This window comes from Solanum lycopersicum, chromosome 7 (genome assembly GCF_036512215.1).
Source record: "Solanum lycopersicum chromosome 7, SLM_r2.1".
NCBI classification, from domain to species: domain Eukaryota; kingdom Viridiplantae; phylum Streptophyta; class Magnoliopsida; order Solanales; family Solanaceae; genus Solanum; species Solanum lycopersicum.
The window spans coordinates 53,302,916-53,320,878 of NC_090806.1; the positions used below are offsets into that span (position 1 = coordinate 53,302,916).

At 33.6% G+C, this 17,963-nt stretch overlaps 2 protein-coding genes across 3 annotated transcripts; one reads left to right on the forward strand and one right to left on the reverse strand.

Annotated features, from left to right (window-relative positions):
* Positions 1 to 6,166: 6,166 nt before the first annotated feature.
* On the forward strand, positions 6,167 to 12,000 carry LOC101263332 (U-box domain-containing protein 34). The gene is made up of 9 exons (XM_004243695.5): positions 6,167 to 6,482; positions 7,681 to 7,802; positions 7,886 to 8,001; positions 8,901 to 9,022; positions 9,131 to 9,366; positions 9,514 to 9,615; positions 9,883 to 10,311; positions 10,667 to 11,410; positions 11,512 to 12,000. The coding sequence occupies exons 1-9, from the start codon at positions 6,290 to 6,292 to the stop codon at positions 11,686 to 11,688; spliced, it is 2,241 nt and encodes a 746-aa protein (XP_004243743.1). The 5' UTR covers positions 6,167 to 6,289; the 3' UTR covers positions 11,689 to 12,000.
* Positions 12,001 to 12,931: 931 nt separating this feature from the next.
* Positions 12,932 to 17,755, reverse strand: LOC101262831 (uncharacterized). Of its 2 annotated transcripts, none has more exons than XM_004243693.5 (5): positions 17,536 to 17,755; positions 14,309 to 14,483; positions 13,655 to 13,738; positions 13,369 to 13,572; positions 12,932 to 13,289 (listed from the first exon to the last, which is right to left on the reverse strand). In XM_004243693.5, exons 1-5 carry the CDS (start codon positions 17,578 to 17,580, stop codon positions 13,195 to 13,197), a joined length of 603 nt encoding a protein of 200 aa, XP_004243741.1. In that variant the 5' UTR covers positions 17,581 to 17,755; the 3' UTR covers positions 12,932 to 13,194. The 2 variants fall into 2 exon arrangements, with proteins under 2 accessions (XP_004243741.1, XP_010324039.1); XM_010325737.4 differs by having other exon boundaries at positions 13,655 to 13,743; positions 14,263 to 14,483; positions 17,536 to 17,721.
* Positions 17,756 to 17,963: the final 208 nt, after the last annotated feature.

Consider the following 17,963-nt stretch of genomic DNA (forward strand, 5'->3'; position numbering starts at 1 on the left):
AAGAAAAATAATGGTGAAAATCACCAAGCACAAAATCATTAAGTTCAAGAAAAGGGACCATGCTTTGTTTGGGGCAAGAGTGGGGCATATTGCTCGATTTTGCAGATTCTGAAAACGTGGTCCTAACCCTCAGACAAACGTTACCGAAGAACCTTTTGTGGCGATGATTACCGACATAAACATGGTTGAAAATGTTGATGGATGGTGGGATGATTCTGGTGCAAAACGTCATGTATGTTATGACAAAGACTGGTTTAAAAAATATACTCATTTTGAGGAGCCCAAACTCATCATGCTTGGTGATGCTCACACTACTCAAGTGCTTGGAAAGAGAGATGTTGAATTGTGTTTTACTTCTGGAAGGATATTAACATTGAAAGATGTACTTTATACTCCTTCTATGAGAAAAAATCGATGTCTAATTTTCTTCTTAATAAAGCAGACTTTAAACAGATTATTGAATCTGATCAATATGTAATAGTGAAGAAAGATATATTTGTGGGGAAGGGGTATGCATGTGATGGGATGTTTAAGTTGAATGTTGAAATGAATAAAACTTCTACTTCTGTTTATATGCTTTCTTCTACTAATTTTTGGCATGCTCGTTTGTGTCATATTAATGATCGTTATGTTGAAATCATGAGTAATTTAGGATTAATCCCAATGGTTAAAAAGAATTTAGAAAAGTGTGAGTCTTGTAATAAAGCCAAGATCACTAAAAGGTCTCATTTTCAAGTTGAAAGAAAAATTGATTTGTTAGAATTAGTTCATACTGATATTTGTGAACTTGGTGGAATTCTAACTCGTGGAGGTAATAGATATATTATCACTTTCAATGATGATTTTTCTAAGTTTACATATGTTTACTTGATGAAAAATAAAAGTGATGCTTTTGAAAATTTCAAAACTTATCTCAGTGAGGTTGAAAATCAGTTTGGAAGAAAAATAAAAAGAATTAGAAGTGATAGAGGCCGTGAATATGAATCAAATGAGTTTAATTCTTTTATTAGATCATTGGGAATAATTCATGAAACTACTCCTCCTTACTCTTTTTCGTCTGATGGAGTAGCAGAAAGAAAAAATAGAACTTTGGTTGAATTGACTTATTTAGTCACATGCACCTTTAAATTTTTGGGGTGAAGCTATCTTAACTGCTTGTTATGTGTTAAATCGTGTGTCTCATAAAAAATCTAAATTGATACCTTTTGAATTGTTGAAAGGTTACAAGCCAAGTTTGGGATATCTAAGAGTTTGGGATTGTCTAGCCTTTGTGAGGCTAATGGATCCCAAGATTACAAAGTTGGGTAAGAAAGTTACTACTTGTGTTTTTCTTGGTTATGCTTCAAATAGTACAGCCTATAGATTTTTTAATCTTGAAGATAATATTATAATAGAATCTGGTTATGCTATTTTTCATGAAAATAAATTTCCTTTTGATACTAAAAATAGTGGAGGTCAAAGGATTGAACAAAATATTTTGTCACTACCTAGTTCTTCTACTTCAACTTTGAAAAATAAAGAAGTTGGTGATTTTGAGTTAAGAAGAAGTAAAAGAGCTAGAGTAGAAAAAGATTTTGGTCCTGATTTTTATGTGTTCAATGTTGAAAATGACCCTCTAACTTTGAAAGAAGCATTATCTTCACATGATTCTATTTTTTGGAAAAAGATTGTAAATGATGAAATGAAATCTCTAATTTCTAATAAAACTTGGAAGTTAGTTGATTTACCACCTGGTTGTAAAACAATTGGTTGTAAATGGGTCTTAAGAAAAAAGTTGAAATTGGATGGTTATATTGATAAATACAAGGCTAGGCTAGTTGCAAAAGGTTTTAAACAACTAGAAGGCCTAGAATTTTTTGATACTTTTTCTCCGGTAACAAGAATTACATCCATTAGACTTTTAGTTGCTATGGCTGCAATTTTTGAGTTGCAAATTCATCAAATGAATGTAAAAACTTCTTTTCTAAATGAAGACCTAAATGAAGAAATTTATATGGACCAACCCGAGTGTTTTGTTGAAGAAGGCCAAGAAAGCAAAGTATGTAAACTTACTAAATTTCTATATGGCTTGAAACAGGCACCAAAGCAATGGCATGAAAAGTTTGATTCCTGCATGATTGAAAATGGTTTTAAGACAAATGAGTGTGATAAGTGCATATATCATAAATCTTGGAATAATTCACATGTGATCATTTGCCTATATGTTGATGATTTGTTGATATTTGGCTCTAACATGAATGTTATTGATGAAGCTAAAAATGTTCTTAGAAGTCATTTTGATATGAAAGATCTTGGTGAGACAAATTTTATTCTTGGAATAAAAATAACAAGAACATGTGAGGGAATTTTTCTTGACCAGTCACATTATGTTGAAATTTTTTTGAAAAAATATAACTTTCATGATTTCAAGTATGTTGCTACTCCTTTTGATTCAAGTGTTCACTTATTTCCTGTTGGAAGTGAAAATGGTGTAATAAATCAAAAGGAATATGCTAGTATAATCGGAAGTTTGAGATATGTGACTGATTGCACTAGGTCTAATATTGCATATGCAGTAGGAGTACTTGGCAGGTTTACAAGCAAGCGAAGTAATGAACATTTGCATGCTATAACAAGAGTTATGAGATATTTAATTGGAACGAAAAATTGTGGTTTGCTATATAAAAAAATATCCTGCTGTACTTGAAGGTTTTTGTGATGCGGATTGGAACACTTTGTTAGGTGATTCTTGTTCTACCACTGGTTATGTCGTTACTTTAGGTGGTGGTGCTGTTTGTTGGAGATCAAAAAGGCAAACTATAATTGTTAACTCTACCATGGAGGCTGAACTAATTGTTTTAGCTTCAGCTAGTGAGGAAGTGAATTGGTTAAGAGATTTATTGTTTCAAATTCCTTATTTTGAAAAACCAATTCCTCCTATTTTAATTTATTGTGATAGCACCACTGCAATTGGTAGAGTTCAAAACCATTATTACAACGGTAAATCCAGACCTATAAGGAGGAAACACAGTAATGTAAGATTGTATTTGACAAATGGTACCGTTAATGTTGATTATGTCAAATCTTGTGATAATCTTACAGATCCTCTTACGAAGGCCTTAACAAGAGAAAAGGTCTGGAGCACATCGAGGGAGATTGGATTGAAGCCTACAAATCCTTGAGTCATATATATATGAGGAAACCCAACCTGGGGACTAGAGATCCTATAACCAGGTTCAAAGGGAAAAACTAATCATATGATGACTTCTTGTGAAAAATGCACTATTTTTCCCTCCCTATGATGTGAGTGCATTACTTCCTGTAGTTTGTGAAGGTTGAGTTGATAAAACTCTTAATAGATATCTGTAGCCCATATGGGTGGAGTGTTAATCTTACATGAGCACTCTCGACAGATTTCACCTATGTGATGTGTGGAAGTAGGTCGCTTCCTATGAGAATGGAGCTTATTCTCAAATGCACTCATGAAACCGAGATAGCACATGACCATAACGTGCTGGCAGTTAAAGCTCATGTCAACACCTTGATTATTATGTGTGAGCAGTGATATTTTATTTCCCTTAAGCAGTCATAGTTCAAGTCTGAGACCACTACGACTCTGGAGTAAAAGTTACTGTTTAACTAAGTGGAGGTTCAATGTAGAGCACACCTTCATTATGCATAGTAGCCTTCCTTCAACTGATATACTCTCTTATCTAAATATTAAAATGAGCGGGGGACTGTTAGGTCATCATTTTAATATTAATATTTAACATATTTAATTGCTTTATTTTGGAGTTATAAGAATGAATATTGGTAGGCATTTGTGTTTTAAACTACCAATTTAATCATGCTATTCATCTGTGACTTGGTAGCCATGTAATGCCATTACTTTTGGCTTTATTGGTTGAATTCATTGTAGAGATAAAAACATTCCAATAAACATTGGAATGGATAACTTCTACATCATCCATTAGCATTGGTTATCAATCACTTTATTTCATTCTTAATTCCTCCATTACTCTTTGTAGCTATGTAACCTATGTAACTCATATTGTAACCTATGTAATCTATGAAACTCCTAATGTCATTATCTTCACTATTTACTACCTCCATTATCTTCCTATTCATTGCTAGGAAGACTTCTTGTAGTATAAATAGTGGTGGTCTTCATTTGGTTTGGTACACACAAAACTCAAGAAAAAACAAAGAGTGAAAGAGTTAGTCTAAAAGAGAATTATTATTAGTTGAAGGGAGGTGATCTTTTTTGTGGAGCTTTGGACTCAACTCTTGTCCAGAGTTGTTGAGTTTTACTTTGTGAAGGTTGTTGTATCCTGGAGGGGACAAGTCAAAGAGGACTACTGCTGGACCGGAGAAAACATTTGTTGCAGTGAGCTTGAATCTACTTAAAGAGAGCGAGATATCCGCGCCTCAACCTGAAGAGATTAATTTCTTCATTTTATTTTTAATTGTAATCTTACAATTTTATTATCTTGTAAGTTTTTTCACTAACAGAATGAAGAGGATATATTGTAGTTTCATGGGGTAATATACGACCCTCACAAGTTTTAAATGTCTAGTTCAAAAAAAAAGTGCAAATTTAATTAGATAATTATGTATTTTCTCTTAAAACAATAACCAAAAGTGTTCTTCATATTATTAGAAGAACCAACTTAGTCACTATCTGAATACCCCTCCAACATGTATTTCAAAATTTGTATATAAGTTAGTGTTTCCTTATTATAATTTATCCCTTTTTAGCTTCTCTAAAATGAGTGCTAATTGCACAATTACTTGCTACTGATAGAAAGATTTAAAGCATATAAACTAGTTATATAGATATCTAGCCGAATTCCTATAACGAATCTTTTCCACTTTTTCATCATCATTTTTGCTCAACTTCTCCTTCTAACACATTAGAGTAGTTATCTCTTTGCAATTTTCATTCTGATTTTTTTTCTTTCAAAATGTCTTTTTGGATATTTCTTTTGACTAATGAACACTTCAATTTTCACTTACTTGATTTTCATTCCGAGAAACTAATTTAATCAGTTTTCCCAAATCCATCATCTCAAAAGTAATGTTGCATATCCTCTTTAAATATCTTACCAATATCAGCTAATCATAATAACAAATTAGTTTCATCACTTTTGAAGTAAAAAACATTTTTTATCTGATAGATTGAAGAAAGAGCAAATTAAATCTGAACCATATCTAATTGGTCAAGAGAATTTTTACTTTCATAGCTAGGTGGAAGAAAGGGCCAATTCAATGTAATAGATGACATTTCTGAACGATTTCTAATATGTTGAAATGTTTTTGAGTCTTTTTCCTAAAAAAACATATCAGTGTTATTGTATCATCTATTATTATAAGTGGGAAGCTCTCAACTTAAAAGTTGAATTACTATTTAGCCCTTACAATAAATTAAAAAGTAATTAAATAATATTATTGAACAATATTTTCAGACAATTAATTTGAAAGTTGAAAAGACTTAATCAAAATATCAATAAATTTGAAAGTTGAAATGACTTGATCACTTTATTATGAAATTTGAAAGGATGCATGAAAATGAAGAGTATAATCAGTTATGTACGGAATTTAAAGGGTTACATCACTATAAATAGGCTTATATCCTTCATTATATGGAATGCAAATGGCTACATCACTACCATGACTGACATATACTCATATTCATCATTTGGATTGTTACAAAGAGAGTTTTTCAGGCTGAATGGAATTCAAAGAATGAGACAATCTTAGCTTCTTGAACAAATATACTTGGCGTCTTGATAGGAGAATAACGATTTGAAATATCAGGATCGATCTATTAAGAACAAACTCCAAAAAGATGAATCACTAGAGTTGCTATTTATTCATGGTTATATTATTACAAATCTGGCATATGGCTGAAAACATCCACCATGATGATCACCTGTATGGAGATAATCTCCCCACCCCCACCCCCCACCCGATGGTCCTAGGATACTAATATATATATATATATATATATATATATATGTCCCTTGAGTAAGTAACTACTGTTTTTCTCTATGACATTTTCATATATGTATTTAACAAACAAAGATTGAGTCAAATTTTATTTTCATTTAAACATGTAATATACACGTGCAATGCATGTGTCAAGAACTAATATTAAAATAAATATAAAAAGTTGGGTGGTCGGCCCATGCCTACTTGATAAGTTTGGAACCGGCGCCAATGAATGAACGAACCCGTTTCACTGCTCCTCAAATTATTTATTGCCAACTAATAAACCTGTGCTAAGAGTGTGCTCATCACTTTCTAAAGTATGAAGGTCGACGGGGATAGTCCGCCGTCAGCTGCTGCTGCGGCGATGGTCAACGTGGCGGTGGCAGTTAAGAGCGGCGAAGGGAGGGGTAGTCAGCGAGCCGTCCGGTGGGCTATAGAGAAGTTGTTGCCTAAAGCTCATCGCTTTTTCCTCATTCATGTCATGCCTACCGTCATCGCAGTTCCAACTCCCTGTAAAAATTCTGCTTCATAGCTCTCTCTTTTCGTATTTGATAAATCATATATGGATAATTAGATTACTTCACTATACTCGGCACCTACTAAATTATGATATTCTTAGGGATTTTGAAATGTATCTCCAATTGATTATGTGTCAGTGCAATCTACCCTATTATTTATGTTGTAAATTTCATTTTCTTTGTTACTTAGGGATCTATAAGTACCGTAATCAAGAATAGAATAATTTAATTTGAATGGGTTAACCAGCTCAAATGTGACTCTTAGCATTGTATGATACTATCTGTGTTGGGCTAAACCTCACTACTTTTTCAATAAGTTTTGGACTAGTAAAAAGTATCATTAGACTTGTATGTTGTTTCTACTTCTCATCAACTTCTTATGTGGAACCTTGTCTGCACCCAACAATTTCCTCCTCAAACTACGTACACCATATGACCTGTCACTGAGATTCACGAGTTTATTAGAGATTTACTAGGTACCACCAATTCATCCAGAACATTTTATGGCCAGTAGAAGTCCGTAAGTTTCACGTTCTATGTCTATCTTCAAACTATGAGCCACGACAATAAACACCATCACTCTGATGGGATTGCTCTTTAACCCTTCAAGAGCTGAAATATCTGATCTACTCAAAATCATTTCTATACTCGTCTCGTCAAGCCATCAACTCTAATAGCACATGTAGAGTTTAACCAACCTAAAAAAGACTTTTAACATAGATTGATATTGTCTCCTCTTGGGTCAAAATGTACATTTTCAGGAAGCCTCGTAGTATTAACACTCTATCATTACACTTATATGTAGCTGCTATTCAATTTCGAATGTAGAACTTTGTTCACACTCACTATACTGTGGTAGCTATTTTCTTTATGGTGGTAAATTTTGTGAAAAAAATGTGGGCAGTTGTTGTATGTCAGGAAGAGAACTTCAAAACGTCTACCTTTTTAACTTGCCTTTCATGAATGTGTGCTGATTGATTGGATCAGGTTCATTAAGTATTTGGTATGTACTACTTGCGACTGAACTGTCTTGGTTTTCACACACCATTTTAAAGATTACTCAGTTTGATCTTGATGATTGATCATTGGATCTATTTAAAAGGTTATACTAATATTATAACTGATCTGTCAGCAAGTGTCTATCATTTAAGTCTTCTGGGTTTGTAATATCTTTGACTCATGAATTTTATAGCAGGAGAGAATACTCCAGTTAACGAGCTTGATGATAATGTGGTGGAAATGTATATAGAGGATATGAGGGCTAACTGTGAAGAAATATTTATCCCATTTAAGAATCTATGCACAAGAAAAAGTGTAAGCTTTCTCTTCCTTAGTAGGTTAGATGTGTCTAAAGGTAGAATTGTTGTTATATGTGCTACTGTCTGATCATCCTGTAGGTTGAAACTGTGGTGCTGGAAGGGGATAATCCTGCAACAGTGCTTCTAAAATATGTAGCTCAGGCTGGGATTAATAGTCTAGTGTTGGGCTCTTTCTCTCCCAGTTACTTTGGCAGGTATGGCATTGGTTCAAGATTTCTTGGATATGCATTTGTTAGAGATGTATAATGTGTTATATCGGTTGTATAACAGTGCTCAATAAGATAATGGGTTGTCACAGTAAGGTTTCTATGATGCTCATATTCTTTTCCATGGTATGGAAGCCAGAAACATAATGTTTTTGAATTTTACTGCCTCATTCATTAACAGATTTTTCAAATTTCTGACGTATGGAAACTAGTACAAACTGCAATATAAAATAATAATAATAATAATAATAATAATAATAATAAAAAAGGCTTCACTTATCTAACAAATTATATTGGTGGATATGGAGAACCATCCCAGCTTGTATTTGGTGTGTGATATAGAAATGAAGAAATCAACGATGTTTCGGGATAAAGGAAGAAAACATTCCAACACTAAAGTACAAAAACATTTCACTTCTCGCTTGTTGGTGTAAAATGGAAAATGTATGAGGTTGCTAGGCTCGTAGATTTTCTCAGTACTCTCACAGATTAGTCGTTGAACTGTGTTTTCTGTCAGGCTACAATTGTAACATGTAGCACCATCTCAGTGATGGTGGAGTAACAGAACATTTGCTTACCATTTTGAAAAAATTAAACTTTGATCAGAGATTGTCACGCAATTCAACAATTTACTGTCCAGTTATAATTTAATATGAAAATTTTGACTGGTAATATTGAGGTCCTGTCCTGATTATTACATTTCATCAAGAGTTACCCAAACTGTAGTTGATCATATGATTAATCTAATTTCTGTAAGCTCCATAGTTGGAGTTGTGTTACTCTGATGATTTTGATCTATGGGAAGCAACTTGACCTTTCACATGATACTATGGTGATTCTTGATTTTCAATTGTTGATGTGCCAAACTTTTAATCAATTTTAATCAGGAAGCAGAAGGATGGAGATGTACCATCAGCTATCCTCAAGCATGTTCCTGAGTCTTTTGATGTTTATGTGGTGTCATCGAATGGACTTGTTAAAAATTCCTTGAATCCCTTGTTATCTACTGGTACATAGAAAAGCTCAGTCATTTACCTTGATCTCCTTGGTCATCTCTTTCTTCCTTTCCTAGTATAGTAGTTTCTAACTTCGAACAAGTATTTCTATTCTGAAACAGAGACTGAACTTAATACTATCAATCAACAAGAATCCATTGCGTCTTGTGCCTCGATGGATTTTCATAGCAGAGCATCATCACTTGCAGACTTTACACATCTCAATCCTCCAGCATTTTTACATGTGAATACTTCTAATCATATCAGTCCTCAGCAAAGATACATTCACAATCTAGAAGAATCGGCAGCTGTTCTGGAGGCAGTCAAGAGTAGCCATTCTTCCACTTACTCAGAACATGTGAGTTTGAACTTTTTTTAATTCTTTTTAGCAAGCTTTCTCTTGAATATTGTACTTTCTTATTCCAATATCATATTAGAGTATAATATATGTGTAACCGGAAAACGTATTAGTATGTTGAGGTAGTTTTTTTATGTCATTGAGCAGTCAGACATTCAGGTTGAAATGGGAAGATTGCAGCTAGAGTTGCAAAACACCATAACATTGTACAACCAAACATGTGAACATCTGATCCATGCCCAAAACAAGGTAAAATCTTGATCTATTTTGTTTCACCTCAAAATGAATAATTCTTGAGTGCTCTTCTTTCATACTGAAATGAACAGAGTTTTTTTATGCTGTCTGTCAGAATCAAGTTCTTGTTTATCCTAATCTGAGTTCCATTTGAAGTGACGGTAGAACATCATGAGGAGTATAGTAACTCAGCCTCTAGGGAAAAATACCTATTGCCTGACCATATTCTCGTTTACTGTTGCTATCGACATGTCAGAACATGACTCTCTGACTGTCTTTCAGGTCCAATTACTTTCCTCAAAATTCTGTGAAGAATCAAGAAGAGTGAATGCAGCCAAGGAAAGAGAAGAAAGCCTAAGGAAAATAGTTGCTGAACTGAAGAAGAAACATGTAGAAACTGAGAAAGAGGTTGAGATAGCGAGAAAGTTGCTCGCTGAAGAAGCTTGTGAGAGGCAGATAGCAGAGTCGAAGGCTCTCCAACAGTCCTTAGAAAAACAAAAAGTTGTCGATACACTACTGTCATGTGATGGAAGGTATAGGAGATTGACTAGAGAAGAAATTCAGGTGGCTACTGATTCTTTTTCTGAGTCTAAGATAATTGGTGAAGGAGGATACGGAATAGTTTACAAAGGCAACCTTGATCATACCCCTGTTGCGATCAAAGCTCTTCATCCGAATGCATCATTAAAGAAAGAGGAGTTTCTAAAAGAGGTTCTCTTTCCCATATTTTTTTGGATTTTTTGGTTATTCAAGATTTATGCATTCTTGGCCATGGCTACTTGTCATTCATAGCGCATGCACATTTTGTCTGAAACACTTCTGTAGCATTATTATCTGCACAAAATAGTACTTCTGACTTCATATCATTAATAGATTCCTCTCAGTCTCCTCCTTTTCTTTTAAAGAGCTACAGCCAAATATTTTCTGATTTTGTATATAAATGTGCTTGTATAGTACCTCACAAGATGCCTATGTTGTGCCAGTAAGTTTCACTTAGGGAACTGACGCAATGTCATTCTGGCTAAACTTCCAACTTTTGATTAATCGCGTATTCGATCATTTGTAGGTTGAGGTTCTAAGCCAGTTGCATCACCCACACATTGTTTTACTGCTCGGAGCCTCTCCAGGAAATGGCTGCCTTGTTTATGAGTATATGGAAAATGGAAGCCTGGAAGATCACATTTTCCAAGGAAAAAACAGACCTCTTCCCTGGTTTGTTCGATTCCAGATACTTTTTGAAGTGGCATCTGCTCTTGCATTCTTGCACAACTCAAAGCCTGATCCTATCGTTCATCGAGATCTAAAGCCAGGAAACATATTGTTGGACAAAAATTACGTGAGTAAAATCGGAGATGTGGGTTTAGCAAAAATTATGTCCGATATTGTTCCAGAAAGTGTTACAGAATATAGGAACTCCGTTCTTGCTGGCACCTTTGCTTACATGGATCCAGAGTATCTAAGAACTGGAACTCTGAGACCTAAGTCTGATCTGTATGCTTTTGGAATAATAACACTTCAACTATTGGCGGCTTGTCATCCTAATGGCCTTATTATGAAATTTGAAGAAGCTATAGACACTAATTCGCTCGCAAATGTACTTGATAAGTCATTTGTAGACTGGCCATTGATTGAAACAGAGGAGCTATCTAAGATGGCTCTAAAATGCTGTAAGCTTAGATGCAGAGATAGACCAGATCTTGTGACTGAAGTTCTTCCACTTCTGGAAAAACTTTCCGAATTCGCAAAGATGCATGTCAGGGTGCTGGGAAACCTTAGGGCACCTAGCCAGTACTTCTGTCCAATTCTTCAGGTAAGAACTCAAATTCGATGAGATAATCTGATAATTTTGTGAAGTGCTCTTTTGTGCAACCTTGTATCTCATTTCGCTGTCTGCTCTATTATTCTTTGCAGGAAGTAATGGAAGAGCCACATATAGCAGCCGATGGCTTTACATATGAGCACAGAGCAATAAAGGCATGGGTTGACAGACATAACATTTCACCTGTTACGAAACAGATATTGCAGCACAAGATGCTTACCCCAAACCTCACATTACACCTTGCCATACAAGATTGGAGGTCACGTTAAAAACGGCCTTTGAATTCAATAACTCTGTAAATTGTGCATATATCATAACCAAATAAGGCTTGAAGAAGCAGTTAAAGGAAAGATTTGGAAGGAAAACAGTTCATACATATTTTAGATATTGTTGGAAGGTTGTCAAGAGAATAAAAGAGAAGTGTCACTCTTCTTCATTGACATTACTTAAAAAGTGTATAGTACCGACAATTGTACTCTTGTAAACATTATATTGCTTGTGATAGTTTAGAACCCAGAAACATGTAACACTGCTTTCTTTGCATTTGGCAATCGTCCAGAAAAATGCTATTGTTTTTCAAATTCCGGGGATGAAGAAACAAACAGCATACATATAAAATCGTTCAACCTTGCGAGTCGGCTAATGTAATGTCATCAAATACAATGATGCTGAACAAGTGATACATCATTGTGGAGTCCGAAGCCTAAAGGGTAAAAAATGTTAACAAAAATTCTAAAACGGTATATGAAATTTCTTTTAAACCAAAAGGGCAAAATCGCTCGCGAAGTAGCGATTTTGTCCATTGGAAAAAACAAAATCGCTGCTATAGCAGCGATTTTGTTAAATTTAATTTGTTTTAAAAAAAATAAAATTAAAACAAAATCGCTCCCGAGGGAGCGATTTTCAATTTTCAAAATTTTTTTATACCTTTTTAAGTAAGTCGCTGCTTATGGCAGCGACATTACCTTAATTTTTTATTTTTTTTTTGCTTTTTTATTTAAAAAAGTTTAAATGAAAAAAATATTTTTTTAAAATTACATTGCTGCAATTTTTAATTATTTCTTTTTTAATTTTTAAAAATTAAATCACTAAAAAAAATGGCAGCGATTTATTTATTTATTTATTTTAAAAAAAATTAATTAAAAATCATTGCTTTGGCAGCTATTTGATTTAAAAAATTGATTTAAACTTTTTTATAAAAAAAAACAAAAAATATTAATTAAAAAAAATTATACACAAGTCGCTACCTAAGCAGCGACATATCAAAAAAATATTAAAAAAAAAATTTTTATTTTGAAAATCGCTCCCGAGGGAGCGATTTTGTTATATATTTTTTTTTAAAAAAAAAAAGCAAATTTAACAAATCGCTGCTATAGCAGCGATTTTGCTTTTTTCAGTGGACAAAATCGCTACTTCGCCAGCGATTTTGCCCTTTTGGTTAAAAAGAAATTTCATATACCGTTTTGGAATTTTTGTTAACATTTTTTACCCTTTAGGCTTCGGACTCCATCATTGTGGCATAAATCTCTGCAGATGGTGTTATTTAAATAGGAGTAAACAGTACACATGTTCGCGAAAATTGTATCAACCACAGATGTTTAAATCACATAAATAGCACATGACATTGTGGGGATTGATAAGCCATAACCACTAATAGCTGAAGTGCTTCCAATAGATTCTACTTGTTGAATATCCCCTATTTATATATTCACAATAGCTGTATATTTAACTATATATAAGGATTACAAATTGGAGAGCAAGCAGTCCAGATCCTGTCAAGCATCAACTTGAGTAAATTCTAGTGCATTAGTATCAGGGTCTCGAGTGAAAATGGCCGGTCTCCCAGAGCGACTAAGAGTGTAGGGAATGCCTGAAAAGGAAAACAAAGAGCGGAATATATATCCAGTCTTTTCTTTTACCATTTTCAAGTCATAAGGTGAATGAATTACCAGCTTTATCAAGAATAGCTTTCAGCTTAGACACATCGCGAATTGCTATGCAAGTATGACGGTCTCTGCCCCCGTGCTCAGGCCTACCAGTATAAGGATCTGGATTTGGAAGCTCCATTAGATGTATCATCTCAGAACCCACCCACAACCAAGCACCTCTATAGGGAAGTTTGTCATGTGGTCTTGCCTCATTTATTTCTAGCCCTGATCAATCAATGAACTTTCAGAACTACGCAATTATGTATTTCAACTGTAATTTTCCATTTAGAAAGTGAAGTGTAATTACCAAGAATGTTCTGGTAAAAGTCTAAGGACCTCTCAAGGTTTTCACATAGTATCCCAACGTGGTGCATGCAAACAACTCCAAAATCTGCACTTAATCAAAATAATAATTCAAAATTAGACAAACAATATGCTAGAAGACCAGTTTAGCCAAACAATCTTATCTTCCCATTCAATATTTAGTGATCAAATAATTTATGTGAAAGTGTTCTGGTGTAAACCTATCGAACCATATGAAATTAAACCTTGAAATATGGTATAAATTTACCAATAAATGTGTACTCACCATGTCACCGCACGTACCCTTAAGCTGAACCATTAATAAGATTATGGTCACTCACTCACTCACTGTACATGTATCAAAATCTCGAACAAGAATATCACACCTCCAACTTCCATTTATTAAGATAGTTTGGAACTATAAACTTTTTTCGGAGTCTACATAGATTTAGGATTATAAAAGTAGGAACAGATTCACTTATTCTCTTCACACAGTAACAAAAATGGTTCTAAATTGCACGCATGACCAAAGGGGTACAAAGGATGAAATTTCATGGATCCTCAACAATAGCTATTTCTTGAAGGAAGATATAGAGGAGTATAGAGAAATACAATGAAAATTTTGACTGTGCTGCTTGAGATGAAAAAGAAAGATCACCCTTATCATCAACAGCGTCGGTGCCTACAGAATCTTTTGCCAGCATATCCATTTCCACCGATGGTTTAGCTCTCGTCATCAAACGCCGCCTGTGGCTCCATCGTGTTGAAGATGGTTGAAAAATTTTGTTTGGTATTCCACTAGTAGATACAGATAAGACACCCCCAGGGTTCAGCTGAATATATAGAGGGTTTTTTAAGAACATATCCAGAAAACCAACCAAGTGAAAGATACAATGAACAAAACGCATCAATAGTGGTACTACAGGTGAAGCTGCCTTCTATATCATTCTTGAGTCATCCATTAGTAGGAAAATACCGAGTGTCATTGGCGTATAGGATACCAAAAAGCATAATATAATGCTGTTTCAAACGAAAAACTGAAAGAAAAACAGTAAACATAATGCAATAGAATTCAATGTTTCCCATGTTGGTTTTAAAAGGTGTGAATGGAAAATCAAGAGTTGCGACTTTTATGAGGAGTTGCGACTTTTATGAAAAGTTGTGACCTTTATGAAAAAATATGACTTTAATGAAAGGTGACGGCCTTTCTGAAAGATTGTGATTTTTCCAAAGGTTTGTGACCTTTCTAGTAAGGCACAATAAGAACTTTTTCGCACTACCCTTTGTTTTCTATAAATTGAGGAATTTTCTCTCATTTTAAATATAGAATTTTTGAGTTTTTCTGCTATTACTACTAAATCTAATAATCTAAGTGTACTTTAGTGCCATTGAGTGGCTCGCTGACACCAGCGTTTTGGGAATCAATTTACTGGTGATTGAGATCATTCTATCCTGTGAGGACATATTCCAAATCAACCTCATATACTAGAGGGGAATAATTTCCTTAAGGAAACACTGTACATTCAGTGGGCTTGATCTTCTTCTTATTTTTCCAGATTCTGGTATGTGTTACAGATTTTAGATTTGAGATTTTAAATTTGTGAATTAATTTCTGTTCTTCTATTATTCATTGGTTCATTAAACTTTGGTAACTTCGTGTTTCTGCAAAATTTGTTGGAATCAGTAAGATTCTTTAAACACAGATTGACAACATTTCTTCATTAAGAAAAATAATCCGTATATCTTTTCTAATCTGTTTGTGATTCTAGTTTGTCTACTAGTTTTAATTTTCTAGTTGTGAAAATATTCTTAAACTTTGTTGTGTCTTACCAAGTTATTCAAAGTTTTGTTCCAAATATCTTAGGAATACAAGATGAACAACAATCTTAAGGAAATTATTATACTGTTAGTATTTTTTGTATTCTACTGATTCTGAGAATCTGATCATGGAAGTAGAAGATAAATGAATTACTTCTCCATAATTTGTTGTTTTGTTTAGTAAGGTCAAAGTGAGAATGTAACAGAAAAAAATTTGTGGTATTCCAGTTAAAGATTATACCAAGTAACCTTCTTATTATTTATCTAAGGAGGAAAATAGTTTCTAAGAATTAACAGTTTTGATTTGTTATCATGTGTATCATTGGAAAAAGATCTGCGACTTTTATGAAAAGTTATAACTTTATGAAAGGTGACGACCTTTCTGAAAGATTGTGACTTTTCCAAAGATTTGTGACCTTTCTAGTAAAGCACAATAAGAACCTTTTCGCATTATCCTTTGTTTTCTATAAATTGAGAGATTTCCTCTCATTTTAAATATAAAATTTTTGAACTTCTTCTACTATTACTACTAAATCTAGTATTCTAAATATACTTTACTGCCGTTAAGTGACTCACTGGCACCAGCGTTTTGGGTATCAATACACTGGTGATTGAGATCATTCTATCCTGAGAGGACATATTTCAAATCAAATCTCGGATACTAGATAGGAATAATATAAGGTGCATTCAACGGGCTTGATCTCCTTCCTGTTTTTCCAGATTCTGGTATATGTTACAAATTTTAGATTTGTGAATTAATTTTTGTTCTTCTGTTCTTCTGTTCTTCTATTATTCATTGGTTCATTAAACTTTGGTAACTTCGTGTTTCTGCAAAGTTTGTTGGAATCAGTAAGATTCTTTAAACACAGATTGACAACAATTCTTCTTTGAGAAAAATATTTCATATATTTTTTCTAATCTGTTTCTAATTCTAGTTTCTCTACTAGTTTTAATTTTCTAGTTGTGAAAATATTCTTAAACTTTGTTGTGTCTTACTAAGTTCTTCAAAGTTTTGTTCTAAATATCTTAGAAATACAAGATGAACACCATTTCATAGTCTCCAATTACATAGAAAGCATTAATTGGAACATAAAAAGCACAGAGAAAATAAGCTTTTAGATTGTCTAATCTAAATTTGGTAACAAACAAGAAGCAACATTGTTTTCTTTTCTTTTTCTCTTTCTTTAATCAAGGAGTTAATTATGATTTCCTATTCTTCAATTACAAGTGTGAATGACAACATGAGCCTCAACCTAAGATAGAATGGAGAAGAAACAGCTATTCTTGATTCTTTTTGCATCCGAGAAATCCCAATAACAATAATCCAGCCAAAGTAATAGGAATTAGGCCTAACATGATTCCAAATACAAAAACTTCAACCATTTTTCTTTGTTTGAAAGGAGAAAAATAAGAGGTATATCTATATCTAACTATACACAGGGTACAAAACTCAATGGATGATGAGCCCGCCCCTCTACCCTTCTCCGCTTAAATACTTTGTGACGTGCCTCTAACTCACACATCACTACTTTGTGACGTGCGCCTGACTCACATATCACAAGTTTATCTCTTACCACTAGACCAAAGCACTGGGGGGCCATCTAATCTGGCAATTTTCTCAGATATTGGAAAAACACCTTATAATCAATCAATGATTATTTAGCAAAGACATACGTCTATCTACCAAAGCATGGCCTATTTAATAGAGTTAAAACTATATTTTGATACAAGCCACTGCACTGAGCTTATAAGTTATAACCAATTTGCTAGTAAAAAGAGGCCTAGGGTGTTGTAGTGTCTTCCAATTGTAAAACCCAAAAATTATCTACTCCAAAGTAGAGCTTAACCTTACCTTACTATCTGATTTTTGTACTAATTATTTAATATACCTCAGCCATTTTCATTAGGGAATCCTCTTGTTCATTAACGGATAATTAATAGAACAGAATCACACCAAAAAGAAAGCGGAAGGGGCTCCATTTTGTTTAAATCTTGGGTAAGACACAAATTTTTTATCATCAAAGGAAATAAATGTCAACAGTTGAAGATGAATATGTAAATATTTACCTTGTTTTGAGGCAGAGTGAGAGGTGGGTTCAGCAGAGAAGCCATTGAAGACTGATTTTTTTTTGTTTCAATTTTGGGTTTCTGGGGCTTATATTTATTTCGCTAATAATATATGATTATGAGATGGCTCCATTTGAGTGGCTCATGATTTTCAGCCAAACTGCACCACTTGCTTTCTCTCGGGTCATGTAAAACGATATAATTTCTAAAAATTTATATCATTTGAATTAAGTATGACAATTTTTCTTTTATTTTAACATTTGAATATATCATTTTATCCTTATAAAAAATATTATAACTTTATTAGTATATAATATATTTAATACAAATATTATTTGATAATCTTTTGTTATATATTGAGTAAAGGAATAATGTATTCGTAAATTTTGAAAAATTATAATTCAAAAAACTTTTTAGATAGGAGAGCT

Excerpts from the sequence above, each read along its gene's own strand:
- LOC101263332 (XM_004243695.5), top strand. The coding sequence starts at position 6,290 with ATGAAGGTCGACGGGGATAGTCCGCCGTCAGCTGCTGCTGCGGCGATG. Across the intron at positions 6,483-7,680 it reads CATCGCAGTTCCAACTCCCT|CAGGAGAGAATACTCCAGTT; the intron begins GTAAAAATTCTG and ends TGAATTTTATAG. Across the intron at positions 8,002-8,900 it reads TCTCCCAGTTACTTTGGCAG|GAAGCAGAAGGATGGAGATG; the intron begins GTATGGCATTGG and ends AATTTTAATCAG.
- LOC101262831 (XM_010325737.4), bottom strand. The coding sequence starts at position 17,580 with ATGGCTTCTCTGCTGAACCCACCTCTCACTCTGCCTCAAAACAAG. Across the intron at positions 14,484-17,535 it reads TCACTCTGCCTCAAAACAAG|CTGAACCCTGGGGGTGTCTT; the intron begins GTAAATATTTAC and ends CTATATATTCAG. Across the intron at positions 13,573-13,654 it reads CTTTTACCAGAACATTCTTG|GGCTAGAAATAAATGAGGCA; the intron begins GTAATTACACTT and ends TTGATTGATCAG.